This window comes from Nicotiana sylvestris, chromosome 5, assembly GCF_000393655.2.
Source record: "Nicotiana sylvestris chromosome 5, ASM39365v2, whole genome shotgun sequence".
NCBI classification, from domain to species: Eukaryota; Viridiplantae; Streptophyta; class Magnoliopsida; order Solanales; family Solanaceae; genus Nicotiana; species Nicotiana sylvestris.
This window is the reverse complement of record NC_091061.1, coordinates 67,297,390-67,314,563: the sequence shown is the minus strand read 5'-3', so window position 1 is coordinate 67,314,563 and position 17,174 is coordinate 67,297,390. Positions and strand designations below refer to the sequence as shown.

Genomic DNA, 17,174 nt, shown 5'->3' with positions numbered 1-17,174 from the left:
TACAAACCCTTCTATCCTTTATTTTCAATGAAATTCAATTTCAGTTTTTCCATTACTCCTGATAGTGCCATTTTTGTCTTTCTTTGTACAGTTCTTTTTATGCTTGTTTAAATGACATGACATGCATGAGGAATTTTCGGCCAAGTCTTAAAAGCCAATCTAACTCTGAAATAATAATCCAAGAAGTAGAGTGCGATGATGAAACAGAATATGATGAAGAGGAGGCATTTGAGGAAATTAGTAAGAACTAAATCATTTTGAAGAGAATCCCAAGCCTAATTTGAATGAAACTGAAGCAATCAATTTAGGGGATGCAGATAATATCAGAGAAACCAAGATAAGTGTACACCTAGAACCACAAATCAAGGAAGAAATAACCAAAGCACTGTTTGAATATAAAGATATTTTTGCATGGTCATATGATGACATGCCGGGTTTGAGTACTGACTTAATAGTTCACAAATTGCCAACTGATCCGGCATTCCCTCCTGACAAGCAGACGTTAAGGAAGTTCAAGACTAATATGAGTGTGAAGATCAAGGAAGAAATCACAAAACAACTGGATGGAAAGGTCATTCGAGTCACGCGATACCCCACTTGGTTAGCTAATGTTGTGCAGTACCAAAGAAGGATAGTAAGACCAGGGTGTGTGTTGATTACCGCGATCTCAACAAAGCAAGTCCAAAGGATAACTTCCCATTGCCAAATATCCACATTTTGATTGATAACTTTGCCAAGCATGAGATCGGGTCTTTTGTGGATTGATATGCGGGATATCACTAGATCTTAATGGATGAGGAAGATAGAGAAAAGACAGCGTTCATCACATCATGGGGAATGTATTGCTACTGGGTAATGCCATTTGGTTTGAAAAATACTGGGGCAACCTACATGAGGGAAATGACTACCGTATTTCATGAGATGATACACAAGGAAATTGAGGTCTATATAGATGATGTGATCATAAAGTCAAGAAAGCAGTCCAACCATGTCGGAGACTTGAGAAAGTTTTTTTAGAGGCTCCGCAGGTACAATATTAAGCTCAACCCTGCAAAATGTGCATTTGGTGTTCCGTCTGGGAAACTGTTGGGGTTCATAGTTGGTCAGCGAGGTATTGAGTTGGATCCATCAATGATCAAAGCCATCCAGGAATTGCTACCTCCAAGGAATAAAAACTGAGATGATGAGTCTGATCGGGCGATTAAACTACATCAGTAGGTTTATTGCTCAGCTCACGACAACTTGTGAGTCCATCTTTAAGTTGCTGAAGAAGGATTCTGCAGTCAAATGGATTAATGAGTGTCAAGAGGCATTTGATAAGATCAAAGGATACTTGCCAAACCCACCTGTGTTGGTCCCGCCGGAGCCCAGGAGGCCTTTGATCCTCTACTTAATAGTCTTAGATAATTCATTCGGCTATGTGCTGGGTCAACATGACATCACTAGCAAGAAGGAGCAAGCCATTTATTATCTCAGCAACAAGTTCACATCCTATGAGGTTAAGTATACTCTCCTTGAAAGGACATGTTGCGCCCTGACTTGGGTGGCACAAAAGTTGAAACATTATCTGTCGTCCTACACTACTTACCTCATTTCTTGCATGGTTCCTCTAAAGTATATCTTTCAGAAGCCTATGCCCACAAGAAGACTTGCAAAATGACAGATTTTGCCCACAGAGTTTGACATCATCTATGTGACTCGAACCGCGAAGAAAGCCCAAGCATTGGCCGATCATTTGGCCGAGAACCCGGTGGATGAAGAGTATGAGCCATTAAGGACTTATTTTTCACGACCCAAATTTACGTGACCGGCACCCGGCACACTACCCGACCCGAGTGAAACAACCCATATGATGCACCCAAATCATATGCATGAAAATCAATTTATCTGCGGAAGCTCCTTGAAAATCATGTACATTTTTCAAGTTAAATGATAAAATATTTTCCAATTCAAAATCATACATAACACATTTCATGATAATAACAATGAGACTAGGTAAAATAATTATATTTTCATGAATGTCATGTACAACCCTGTTACTACAACCTTTCAAAACTATTCATGGGGCCTCTATACCAAAGAATAGAACCAACTGTTGGAGTAATTCCAACAAAATAAAATAAGAAAGAAGATGATAACTACCACGAAATCAAAGTGGTGCTTCATAATACCTCAGAAAGAGAGTCATCCTGGCCTGAACGCATGCCACGTATCATATATCATCCTGAAACATTTAAAGTAAGCAAGGCCCTGGAGGGGGTCCCTAAGGGCTGAGTACACCACAGCGGTACTCAATAAGTGTCATAGACTCTCTCTACTTAAGTTCTTGGGACAAACTTTATAAAAATGATGCACCAACATTGGATATAAAACGATAAGAAATTTTATCAATTCACGACCCTTGTTATTTTAAATAACAACTAAGTGAATATAACTCACAATATAAACTTTTAAATTATTTACATCAATCCAAGATTTTGGATAAATCGTACAAAATCATTTCATATACTTTAAGTCATCGAAATTGCTTTCGGCTCCTTAGGCCTAAACATAAGAAAATCATCCTTACCTTTCACTGGGAGTACCATACCATCATCGACATAAGAAGGTCAACTAGGTTATGTACCTAGTGGCAAGTATCATATACCCTACTTGCTCAGGTCATCTCATCGTAGTGTCGTACAAATCGACTCAGCCATGCTAATAATAACACAAAATAGTACTCTCTCGAGGGAGAGCACTCTGTCGTAGTCTATACCACAAAATGGCTATCTACGCCTACACCGGCACGTGTAGTTTCATGACGACGAACACAATATATCCGAAGTCAATCTCGGTGAATACAAGTAACTCCCAAAATATTTGATACTTCAAAGAAAGATTCATAGCATAGTAGCTTCAAAGGATCTATTTTTTTTATCAAATCATAGCATTTATAGAAACTCCAAATCATTTGAACAAAACTTTAATAAACAACCCTTTTCATGCTAAAGCCTTTAGCAATTTAACATCAAACTCCAAAAGAAATACTTTCCATGAAAACTTATCTCTACCACTCAAATATGTATATTCTTGTCAATACGTAAGTTTTGATAAAAACTTATAACATTTACCTTGAGTGTCATCTTGCCAACAAGATTTGAAATTTTACGAAACCGCACGACACTACATATGCAACATAGTATTAGTATATGGAGACATCCGTACTTGTTTGTCCCCACAAGCACAAAAGCACATTTGCAAACAACTTAATTACTAACTTTAAACATACTTTTAGAGAAAGTGTCTCAAGAAGAGTAAGTTTTAATCAACTTACCTCGCTTTCGCTTTATTAACATTCACAAACTTTCAACCTTCTTCCATCATTCTAATGTTGATTAAAAAGCTCAACATCACCAACAAATTGATATCTACAATTAGATATCCTAATTAAATCAAAATATGACCTAAGATATTAAGCGATATCCATATATGGTTCATAATGTGGCTACAAGCCTCCAACAACTCAAATCGCCAAATAAATTTACAAGCTAGACCATTCAACTTGATCTTGTATTTTAATACCCATTCGAAGTCACTAATGTTACTACATCCATTGCCCAATGTCACCAAGTTACTATTCATCATTTTCCATAATCAAAACTTGCACAATATACAATTTTGATGATTACTTAGCTGATCACTTCCATCTGTTGCTAACAAAAAATTCCATAGGTTCATTGTATTCGACCAATTTCATCGCCAAGATTCACCATTCATCTTCTCTCTTATTTTCTCAAAAGTACTATTCATGTCATGAACTAGATTTTTATAATTCAATCTTTCAACCAATAAAACTTGTAACAAATACTTCAAATACTTCTAACTACTCATACTAAATGAGTTTGAAGCATTGGAATTACCTCTAGTAGATCAATCTTGAAAAAATCACAATTTTCTTGATTTTTATGTTCTTGAGGATTTGATGATGAAATCTAGAATTTGGATATTAGAATGATGTTAGAACTCATGTATATTGAGTAATATCAACTCAAAACATCATTAAAAACTTACCTCGGTTGATTTGGACTTGATTTGAGCTCAAATCCGCCCCTTCACCTCAAGAACCCTAACCCCCAACTATCAAAATACTCTCTCCCCCGACTTGGTATTTATAGGCCCAGATTTCTGGGCTTCGGACGCGATCTGGACGCTATCGCAGCACTTCACTGCCAGCCTTTCTTTCGGACGCGTTGCATCCGCAGGCTCCTCCGCTAGCCTTTGGTAATTTGGTTATAACCTCTTGTAGGTATATCTAAATTGTAAACGGATTGAAAAGTTAGAAACTAGACTCAAATACCTTTCATTTGATAGGTTGTCTATCACATAACCCTTTATACATATGTAGATATGCTCGTCCAAAGTTAGGTCTTGTGCGTACTTATTTGGAACTTTAGTCTACCATGTAATTTCCAATTTGACTTGGACTTAGGGCTATCCTTAGACCCCACATCACTTATAATATACCTCGTACACTTATTATCATATTCAATTAATATCCATCATATTAATAGTCCTCGTCTGCATACAAAATAATGTAATTAGCACACATCAACTTTCTTAATAGCACTTAAGTATTTCGAAATTTTCCGGGATGCTACATTCTCCCCCACTTAAGAACATTCGCCCTCGAATGTTTTACAAGTCACTTCTAATAATAGAGTTACCATCCATTTACCTCCAACCATTATGCATAGGTGCTTATGACTACATGGGTCTTAGACTTTCTTTCCAAAATCTCAACTAACTCATGGCCCTCAAAATTTGGCTATCTTTAGAAATTTTTAAAATTTTCGGCAAACTTTCCCCTATAACTAGGACTATCCAAAAAACTCTAACCTGTCCAGAACAAGCCCCACACGGGCGCCAATAAAAATATCGCTCAAAAACTAATAATCCACAATATATTGTACCATCTTGACTTCACTCGGCCGTACATATACCATAAGTGCATCAAATGTAAACCTTTAAAACTCTTAACTAGTGACATATATGAATACCACTTAATATCAGTAATAGCTACTACACATAGCTCCCACATCATTATTATACATGCATGCATTTCTTTAGTCATGCATACGTCAAGTTGTACCTGAAAAGTATCTTCAAATAAACCAAAAATCTCTCTATGATTAGACGTCCTTAAATTTTTTTTTTGAATAACGTAGAATGGCACATTTTCATGCTGCCTAAATTCTCAGCTTTCTCAAAGCTATGGCTCAAGCTTGGTGAGAGCAAACTTATATTGCCCACTTGGTCTGTAAACTTATCCATTCCTACTCATAGTCTCAAAATTTTCTTATAACCAATACTTTCAAATTAGTATGTTTCTCCTTTGAGTCTTGTTTCCAGGAAAAGTTTTCTCACTTAAGACTTTTAATATTCTCTAATCAACAAAATTATTTTGGAATATCCTTTTATTCCTCCCAAAGATTAATAAGCTATTTGCCTCAGATTTATTCATTACCCCTAATTTTGCTCATACTTTTAGATCTCATGCTAGATTCATAACTTGATAACTGTTATTACCAACAAGTTTACTCTAAAAGCAATTTAACTCACTTCATTCGATTTCATGATACCAGTTGCCACCTAATCGCGGACATCCGCGTTCTAGTTTTATTTCTTAACTCTTAACAATTCATTGACCCCATTGAGTATCTGGTGGTATTTTTCTACCGAAAACTTGGGATTGCATTTATTTCCATACGCACCATAGACATGTTACCGTAGCTCGTAAGCTTTCAACAGTCGAGAGTCACTTTTATCATGATGGTACTTGCACCTTTTTAATATTAGCGCTCTTCCTTGAACCCATGCCCTTTACTGGATACTTTATTTTATTCTCATTTAGAAATGCGCATTACATTACCCTTTTCTATTTCATCTCGTGCTAAAGTGTGCACACATTAAAATACCCTCTTATTCCACTTAATCCCACGTACAATTTAAAGTATTTTCTTATTCTCCGCCAATACTTGAATTTAATTCAACTCGCACATGCCCCCAAAGTTGTAGGAATTCATTCAAGTTGCCCATTAAATCCTTGACTATCAGATATAACTTTTAATATCCTTGATGCAAAACATCGTAACTATTACTTGTAATGAGTCTTTGAATCCCAACAAAAACTTTATGATAATTGTACTCATTCCGTCATGAAGTTACCGAATGTTTTCTCTTCATCTTGACTCTAGTAAATAAAATATCTTATTTCTCAAACCATTATCTTCAAAGTGAATCCTTTTTGTTCCGATGCTCCCCCACTTAGGAGTAAACCCAATTCAAACTCTTACTTGCCACTCGAAGTCAATATTAAACTTATATCTCATATAGAACTTTTCATTGACAATTAATTTGTTCACCCACTACAATAGGTTATTTATCCCTTCCAATTAGAAATCTCTACTTTAGCGCTTCAGTCTTTCATCGTGCATTGACTTTTATTTCATCATTATGCTGATATGCTCATTATTCAAACAATAGGGTAGATTGGTTACACTCATAGGAACTTTCTTTGTTCATTTTCGTATCCAAGTATCACGTCGCTACTAGCTGCAACATATATTGCTAAGGGCCATTATTTTCCGCCCTTACGACATCATTATAGTTGCCACTTCACTACTTCATGTTCACTCTACCATTGAGATCTCTTATAATATTTCACCCTTCAATCCATGCTATAACATAGTGCTAGCAACTACAATTGCCTTGCGCCTCTCATCTCACGCTTAAGTGCGTTGAACTGGTGTGAATCCCTTAGGCTAAATCCACATATTATTATGTAACTTTATTTTAATGGTATCCTACCGAGTAGGCTAATACTTATATATAAATACCTCATGTCTACACCATAATGCGAACTCTTTGGCCATAGCTCATTCCACATATTTACATTAACACGTTTCATATGATAAATATATACTTGCATATTTTCCCATTATCCATGGTATAATTGACCTTGTCCATACATATCATGTTAGGGATTTATGACATATTATCACGTAGACTTAAAATTCTTGTGACTTCTCAATCTCCAAATTCGTACCATCACCGTTTTTAATTTTTATTTTTTAGCCTTACGTCGTACACATTATATGTGTAACTTTCCAACAACTTTAACGTAGCCCATGAGCCATTTCAATATTTATTCTTCTTAAATCATAAGGATCCGTTCACTCACAAGTTAACTGCTCTTCCAACATTGGGCATATACAGAGTTGCTTTGAGATCATTCTTGAAAATTCTCAATTTTTCATCATTTCAACAGAATAAAATAAAACATACCTCGATTAGAAAAACTCAAGATTATTATTCCATATCAATTTTTTTCCTTCTCTGACAACCTATATTGCTTCTTATAACCTTCAAGATTATGCCTTTTGTGCATCTCATGCCTTAATATTTTCACGCTTATCCATTTAAGTCAGCATACTTTATCCTCCCATGCCTTGGAATACATAATTAGAGGTTGACTTTTACTTGTATCACATTCATCATCTGAAGGAACTCAAAGTTGTCATGTCCATCTTTTACATATGACATGCTTCGTCCATCCTCAACTCTTACTTACACGTGTAACTTTATTTTTTGTGCGTCACTTCTATTACATATGACACAATCATGATGATAACCTATCATGCTTAGAGGAAACCCGATCTCTAGTATAATTAAGGGTCATCTCCCTCATCTAATATTATTCCCTTTTCTAGATAATCAAGAAAGCTTGGTTCTTTTTCCTTCGGGAAGGTATCTTTGGCCATTGTTGGCACTGTCTTAACTACGTCGTACTCCTTATGAGTCATACTATGTTTATCACAAATTTAACTGATTCACATTGACTTATCAATGAGATCCATATCACCTCTCTATATCTTGTCATGATAGTTTAAGATGCAACATCTTCATTTACACTTTTTTTTGTAGTTTTGCTTAAATCATTATTGGTGATTACCATAGTAAACAGTCGCTCCAACATCTTGCCCAACAATCTTAAATTGAAATCTAGGGTCTAACATAGGTGCCCTTATTCACATCCTTTAGTAAAATCCTTTATAATTCAGGACAACATCCTGTCAATACTAGCTGATATCATCACCTTATTTTCTTCCATGATTTCTCAGTATTTGACTGATAATTCTGATTCACCAAAGTCATACGTGTTGACTATCTCAGTCCCAACCTATTCTCAATTTATCCTCCGATTTTGAACAAATCTGACACTTTCTCGCTATTAGCCCAAACATCTTGTATTGTAACTTGAATCTTGAACATTATTCTCATTACCTCTATATCTTCCACAATAGGTAATTAATACGATCAAAAATCTGTACTCTCACTTCAGGCACAAATGCATGATCTGGAGTATGAAAAAAGTGAACACCCTAGATGTCATTGTAGCCTCCCCGATATAAGTGTGGCCGACAACACACCGATAAGAGGGACTCTACTTGACATGACTCTATAGACTTCCTAGGACTCGACTTAGAACCTAGTACTCTGATACTAAGTTTGTCACGACCCAAATTTACGTGACCGGCACCCGACACACTACCCGATTCGAGTGAACCAACCCATATGATGCACCTAAATCATATGCATGAAAATCAATTTATCTGCGGAAGCTCCTTGAAAATCATGTACATTTTTCAAGTTAAATGATAAAATATTTTCCAATTCAAAATCACACATAACACCTTTCATGATAATAACAATGAGACTAGGTAAAATAATTATATTTTCATGAATGTCCTGTACAACCTCGTTACTACAACCTTTCAAAACTATCCATGGAGCCTCTATACCAAAGAATAGAACCAACCGCTGGAGTAATTCCAACAAAATAAAATAATAAAGAACATGATAGCTACCACTAAATGAAAGTGGTGCTTCATAATACCTCGGAAAGAGAGTCATCCTGGCCTGACCGCATGCCACGTATCATACATTATCCTGAAACATGTAAAGTAAGCAGGGCCCTGGAGGGGCCCCTAAGGGCTGAGTACACCCCAGCGGTACTCAATAAGTGTCATAGGCTCTCTCCACTTAAGTTCTTGGGACATACTTTATAAAAATGATGCACTAATATTTGATATAAAACGATAAGAAATTTTATCAATTCATGACCCTTGTTATTTTAAATAACAACCAAGTGAATATAACTCACAATATAAACTTTTAAATCATTTACATCAATCCAAGATTTTGGATAAATCGTACAAAATCATTTCATATACTTTAAGTCATCGAAATTGCTTTCAGCTCCTTAGGCCTAAACATATGAAAATCATCCTTACCTTTCATTGGGAGTACCATACCATCACAGACATAAGAAGGTCAACTAGGTTATGTACCTAGCGGCAAATATCATATACCCTACTTGCTCAGGTCGTCTCATCGTAGTGCCGTACGAATCGACTCAGCCATACTAATAATAACACAAAATAGTACTCTCTCGAGGGAGAGCACTCTGCCGTAGTCTATACCACAAAGTGGCCATCTACACCTACACCGACATGTGTAGTTTCATGACGACGAACACAATATATCCGAAGTCAATCTGGGTGAACACAAGTAACTCCCAAAACATTTGATACTTCAAAGAAAGATTCATAGTATAGTAGCTTCAAAGGATCTATTTTTCTTATCAAATCATAGCATTTATAGAAACTCCAAATCATTTGAACAAAACTTTAATAAACAACTTTTTTCATGCTAAAGCCTTTAGCAATTTAACATCAAACTCCAAAAGAAATACTTTCCATGAAAACTTATTTGTAGCACTCAAATATTTATATTCTTGTCAATACATAAGTTTTGATAAAAACTTATAATATTTACCTTGAGTGTCATCTTGCCAACAAGATTTAAAATAAAATTTTACAAAACGACATGACACTACATATGCAACATAGTATTAGTATATGGAGACATCCGTACTTTTTTGTCCCAACAAGCACGAAAGCACATTTGCACACAACTTAAGTATTAACTTGAAACATGCTTTTAGAGAAAGTCCCTCAAGAAGTGTAAGTTTTAATCAACTTACCTCTCTTTCGCTTTATTGAGCTTCACAAGCTTTCAACCTTCTTCCATCATTCCAATGTTGATTAAAAACCTTAACATCACTAACAAATTGATATCTACAATTAGATATCCTAATTACATCAAAATATGACCTAAGATATTAAGCAATATCCATATATGGTTCATAATGTGGCTACAAGCCTCCAACAACTCAAATCGCCAAATAAATTTATAAGCTAGACCATTCAACTTCATCTTGTATTTTAATACCCATTCGAAGTCATATAATGTTACTACATCCATTGCCCAATGTCACCAAGTTACTATTCATCATCTTCCATAATCAAAACTTGCACAATATACAATTCGGATGATTACTTAGTTGATCACTTCCATCTGTTGCTAACAAATAATTCCATAGGTTCATTGTATTCGACCAATTTCATCAGCAAGATTCACCATTCATCTTCTTTCTTATTTTCTCAAAAGTACTATTCATGTCATGAACTAGATTTTTATAATCCAATCTTTCAACCAATAAAACTTGTAACAAATACTTCAAATACTTCTAACTACACATAATAAACGAGTTTGAAGCATTGGAATTACCTCTAGTACATCAATCTTGAAAAAAATCACAACTTTGGTGATTTTTATGTTCTTGAGGATTTGATGATGAAATCTATAATTTGGATGTTAGAATGATATTAGAACTCATGTATATTGAGTAATATCAACTCAAAACATCATTAAAAACTTACCTCAGTTGATTAGAACTCATGTATATTGAGTAATATCAACTCAAAACATCATTAAAAACTTACCTCAGTTGATTTGGACTTGATTTGAGCTCAAAATCGCACCTTCACCTCAAGAACCCTACCCCCCAACACTTAAAATACTCTCTCCCCCGACTTGGTATTTATAGGCCTAGATTTCTGGGCTTCAGATGCGATCTGGACCCTATGGCAGTACTTCACTGCCAGCCTTTCTTTCGGACGCGTTGCATCTGTAGGCTCCTCCGCCAGCCTTTGGTGATTTGGTCATAACTTCTTGTAGGAATATCCAAATGGCAAACGGTCTGAAGAGTTAGAAACTAGACTCAAAGACTTTTCATTTGATAGGTTGTCCATCACATAACTCTTTATACATATGTATATATGCTCGTCCAAAGTTAGGTCTTGTGCGTACTTATTTGGAACTTTAGTCTACCATGTAATTTCCAATTTGACTTGGACTTAGGGCTATCCTTAGACTCCACATCACTTATAATATACCTCGTACACTTATTATCGTATTCAATTAATATCCATCATATTAATAGTCCTCGTTTGCATACAAAATAATTTAATTAGCACATATCAACTTTCTAAATAACACTTAAATACTTCGAAATTTTTCCGGGGTGATACATTATTTTGCTGATGAAGAGGTGATGCATATTGACAAGGTGGAGCAGGATGAAAAGCCAGGTTGGAAACTTTTCTTTGATGGAGCTGCTAACATGAAAGGTGTCGGAATATGGGTTGTGCTCATTTCTGAAACAGGGCACCACTACCCTGTTACAGCCCAACTTCGTTTCTATTGTACCAACAACATGACTGAGTACAAGGCATGCATTCAGGGTTTGAGGTTAGTTGTAGACATGAAAGTCCAGGAAGTCTTGGTTTTGGGAGATTCAGATCTGTTGGTGCACCATATTCAGGGAGAATGGGAAACTCGGGATTAGAAGCTCATACCGTATCGACAATGTTTGCATGATCTTTGTCAACGATTCAGTTCAGTAGAGTTCAGGCAAATTCCTAGGATCCATAATGAGTTTACCGACACCTTGGCTACTCTAGCGTCAATATTACACCATCCGGATAAGGCTTATGTTGACCCTCTGCATATTCAAGTTCGTGATCAGCATGCCTATTGTAATGTGGTTGAGGAGGAACTTGATGGTGAACCTTGGTTCCATGATATTCGGGAATACATCAAGATGGGGGTGTATCCGGTACTGGCCACAGGTGATCAAAAGAGAACAATTCGACGCCTGGCTTATGGATTTTTCTTGAGCGGGGGAATCTTGTACAAGAGAACTCCAGATTTTGGACTGCTGAGGTGTATAAATGCTAAACAAGCTTCGACCATCATGGCCGAAGTGCATTCCGGAGTTTGCGGGCCGCATATGAGCGGATATGTTTTGGCAAAGAAAATTCTTCGAGCAGGTTATTATTGGCTCACTATGGAACGAGATTTCTTCAGCTTTGTACGCAAATGTCATCAATGGCAGGTACACAGTGATCTGATTCGTTCTCCGCCATCTGAGTTGCATACAATGTCCGCACCTTGGCCCTTTGTCGCTTGGGGCATGGATGTTATTGGACCAATTGAGCCAGTAGCATCGAACGAGCACATGTTTATTCTAATGGACATCGATTACTTCACTAAGTGGGTAGAGGCTGTGACTTTCAAATCTGTGACCAATAAGGCATTGGTGGATTTTGTCCATTCAAATCTCCTTTGCCGGTTCAGAATCCCCAAGGTAATCATCACAGACAATGCTGCTAATCTCAACAGCCATCTGATGAAAGAGGTATGTCAAAAGTTTAAGATTATGCATCGAAAATCCACTCCGTATAGTCCCAAGGCAAATAAAGAGGCGGTCAGAACATAAAAAAGATTCTTCGAAAGATGGTGCAAGGTTCTAGGCAATGGCATAAGTTGGTTATGTTGAATTATAAGTCGATTTTATAGATCTTGATACAAACACACTCTGAACTTGTTATGTTTGATTCTTTATTAACTAACTCCGTTTTTATCTAAGGATCCTTCCCACTAATGTGACAGCTTGGGACTGTCGGGTTTAAATCGTAAATATCTAATCCACTCCTTAAACGGATTAATTGAGGAGTATTTTTTCCAACTTGGATTAACTGAGTCATATTTATCTTTTGGTTATTAATCCAACTCCTTTTGGAAGACACTCGACAAATGCTTGCCGTGTGGGTTCCGACTACCATTTCCAACTTCACTCAACACGCTTAAGAAAAGCCATAGCCCCCCAGCCCCACTCCCGAAAGCCAATCCCAACCTAACCGGGTCGACCCGTTACATTCCAAATCGTTTTCCTCTCTTTCCTCTCCCCTTCCTTGATACTTCCCATAAATTCATTGCCTTACAACCAAATTCAATCTTGATAATCTCGAGTTGAATCAAATTTCCTCTAGAATCACATACCTTCGAGTTGATCATTGATCAATCGTCTACTCTAATCCTAACTTCTAATTAACAGGTATTGCGACGTAAACATCATCATTTGCGTTGTTATTTCATTTCAGGTTAGGAATTCGTTCTTTCTCAGAGCTTTTAATTATAAATATCAATTACTTCTTGGTGTTTTAATTGCAGAATAAAGCCAGGTTTCGCTGTTGTCTGTTGTATAAGCAAAGATGTTTTCGAAGATATTTGGGAAACCCAAGCAGGAAACTAATGCTCTTGCGACTCTTGACAAATTAAACGAGGTATAATAAATCACTATTTGCCCATTAATTATATTAACTGTAACTATTGAAATCAATAGTGGAAAAAGAATGTCAGTTGCTTTTGTTTGAACGCAGATCAATCGAATAATTGATCCCAGGAAATATTCCTAGGGTTCGGCTGTGAATTTATTGATACTGCTAAACTCTTTTAAGTCGTATAAGGCTGACTTCATTTATTTGCATAAAGTATACCGAGTAGCTTTGGCGCAAACATTGTATTTGTGTTAAAAAAATTCATTTAATATGTATAAATAAAAATAATTTATCAAGAACCCAGGGAACAAAAATTAGGTGATACCGGCTAGTTGGGATTAAACTAGTTTTCAGTGTAGGGATAAATGTGAGATTTATAGATAACCCTAACTTGCTTAGAATACAAATTATTTAGCATTGGAATCGAATTGACCTGCACAGAGCGGGATGGATGTAGAGGAATTGTATAGCTAAGTCTCCAAGGGGATGTCCTAGTGGTTGAGACATACAACTTGGAAATCCCGTGTTTGACTTGCAGCTATAACACTTGGTAATTGGTATTAGGCCATCTACTCCAATCTTGATGAGCATGATTACCTTGAGAAACTGTGTTTGTGGCTGCCTGATGGATTAAGCGAGCTGTGCACCCTGATTCGGATATCACCTATATTTTAAAAGAGAGGAACTGATTTAACCGATCCCGAATTTGGTGGACTAAGGCATATTGATTGCTTGATGATAAAGCTATCTTCAAAATCGATGGTTGATGGCCATTTAGAGGGGCATATCTTACTATCTTTCAAATTGTCACCTGACTAGGATTGTCATTAGTGTGTCATGAGGATGTATATCTAAGAGGTAGCCTATCAAGGATGATCTTCCTTTTTACTGGTATCAATTTTCAATACATTTGCTTCTCATCATTCTTCTCATTAGGACGTTGGGGAATGTAGTTATGTGCTGCTCTCTTGCGAAATTGCAGTCCATGTTCTCTTTACTGTTGGTGCCTCAGGAGGAATTCCCATTAGGTTGACAATTTTGTTCCACATTCGTTGGGCATATTACATGCAATGTTTTATTTGTTAGGTAGTTTATTTTATTTGGATAGCATTATAGGATTGGATCTCTATTACCAATGAGAATTGCTCGGTTAGGTAGTCATAGGTGATACGGAGAAAAGTGGTGGTTGAACTCTGTGCTTATTAGGGAGCTTTATTTACCCTGCTTGTTTACACACATCGCGTGTAAAATTTTATACAGGTCAAAGGGATTGTTTTTTCTGCTTTGTGGATGATTTGTCCATTGCAAGCAGGTGCATATATTTTAATTTTTTTTGTTTTTCATTTGTCCAGACTCTGGAGATGCTTGAGAAGAAGGAGAAAGTGCTTCAGAAGAAGGCTTCTGCAGAGGTTGAGAAGGCCAAAGATTTTACAAGAGCAAAGAATAAAAGAGGTATGGATGAATCTTTTGTTGGAAATTTTAAATTTCTAGATCCTGTTTTGCTTATGTCGTGTGGACTTGGTATTAGATAATACTATTATTGCTCCTTTATATCTTGTTTCATATTTAGGTAGGTATAACGGGTTAGTTTGTTAGTCACTGGCTTTGTAGATACTTGTTGCACTTCGTGACTGGATGCTGCACCTGAATGGCTCTACATACTTGCTCTTTTAGTTGCATATCACTTTGTTTGCTCCCTTTGAATTATCTAGTATGTGATAACACAGTTTAAAGAGCATAGGAAGTTCTCTAGATCTGTTATCTCTTGATATTTCTTACCTTCTTTTCTCAACTGAAGAGAATTTACGTGATACTTGCTCTGGCCTACATGAGTAATTGTCATTTATTATGCAGCGGCAATACAATGTTTGAAGAGGAAGAGGCTCTATGAACAACAAATTGAGCAGCTTGGCAATTTCCAGCTTCGCATCCATGATCAGGTTTGCTTGTTAATTAGTAACCTTTGTTTAGTGTTCCATGAAATATTGGTCATACACCTATTCACTTGTCAAACTTTCAATTTCTAGATGATAATGCTAGAAGGTGCAAAAGCTACAACTGAAACTGTTGATGCTTTGAGAACTGGAGCATCCGCAATGAAAGCAATGCAGAAAGCAACGTAAGTAACAAAGTTGCTCTATTTAGTTATATCCTCAAATTACTAAAGCACATGTATCCTATTTGTTTTTACCCTATTCTTTATTCATATGATGTCTGGAGTATATTTGGTTATTGGTATGGTTGTTTTCTCCTTTCTCTGATTAAAGATTGCATTGTATTGGCAGGAATATTGATGATGTGGACAAGACAATGGATGAAATAAATGAACAGACTGAGAATATGAAACAAATACAGGAGGCTTTGGCTACTCCAATTGGTGCAGCAGCTGATTTTGATGAGGTTCCCGATCTATCACTTGATTATGCTTCCCTATGAGCTCTATGACATTCTTTGTTGGACAGTCTATACTCTATGCTAGAGTACTTTGTCAACGTAAAATGCTTGTGCATTTCTGCTATTTCTGCTGTTGCAGGATGAATTGGAGGCAGAACTTGAAGAGTTGGAAGGTGCTGAATTGGAAGAGCAGCTCCTTCAACCAGCAACTACTGCCCCTGCTGCACCAGTCCATGTTCCTGCGGTGAGGCAACCTGCTCGGCCCATTCCTCAGAGGCGTACAGCTGAGGAAGATGAACTTGCTGCTTTGCAAGCAGAGATGGCTCTTTGAGCTACTCCCTCTTTTGTTTTAACCGGTAAGTTAATATTAGTCAGTATGATTTTCAACTGGTAACTTACTGATTGGTGAAATGAGAGCACCTGTCTTTGAAAGATTTCACCTAAGACATGCAATTGCCTGAGCCTTCTTGGATTTGAATGATTGAGGTCCTCAGTTGCAATCGCATGTAGTGTATCTAGATTTACACTCATTTGTTTGCAATAACTTGGAGGAAAGTGCTTGTCTGTAATCATTTGTTGGTTTATGATGATATTTTTTCTCTGCAGATATTATCACGGGTAGCTTACATATATAGACTGGTTGTACGCATGCATGAGACTGCTGCAATTACTTTCACATGCGAGAGACTACTGCAATTGCTTTCACATGCGAGAGACTACTGCAATTGCTTTCACATGTCTCGATATCTATGTCGGTTAGTAGGGCTATGTACATAATTGTGTTGCAGAAAATGGTGAATTCCATGAACATCAGAATTTATGGTTCATGCTTAATTGAATCTTATGTTCACTACGTCCCTTTTTCTTAAACAAAATTAAGAATCTCCTTTATCATCTTGTACCATCTCAGAAGGATCATTATATGAAATGTCTTGTCTGCTTCTGCAAATTGGTGATTGAATGGCTGGTGCATGTCGGTATTTTGTCGTTCTTTTTTATCCAGTCATTGCTTACAAAACTTGAGCTAAAACCTTGATATGCCTTGATCTTTCCCTGCTCATGCTGTACGCCTTGGTAGTTTAGGTCTGAATGACAATTGATTTCGGACTTACTTCACGACGTCTGGCTTTGATCTGTGCAGAAGTATATCATATTCTTAATAGTTCATGCCAAAGTATATTTCATTCTTATCTTTTGATGTTCCCCTTTTTC

General features: G+C 36.6%; 1 protein-coding gene across 1 annotated transcript; it reads left to right on the top strand.

The window, feature by feature from the left end:
• Window positions 1–13,028: 13,028 nt before the first annotated feature.
• LOC104216928 (vacuolar protein sorting-associated protein 32 homolog 2) lies at window positions 13,029–16,911 on the top strand. The gene is made up of 8 exons (XM_009767060.2): window positions 13,029–13,345; window positions 13,462–13,574; window positions 14,921–15,020; window positions 15,423–15,508; window positions 15,596–15,687; window positions 15,854–15,968; window positions 16,102–16,318; window positions 16,569–16,911. The coding sequence occupies exons 2-7, from the start codon at window positions 13,503–13,505 to the stop codon at window positions 16,291–16,293; spliced, it is 657 nt and encodes a 218-aa protein (XP_009765362.1). The 5' UTR covers window positions 13,029–13,345; window positions 13,462–13,502; the 3' UTR covers window positions 16,294–16,318; window positions 16,569–16,911.
• Window positions 16,912–17,174: the final 263 nt, after the last annotated feature.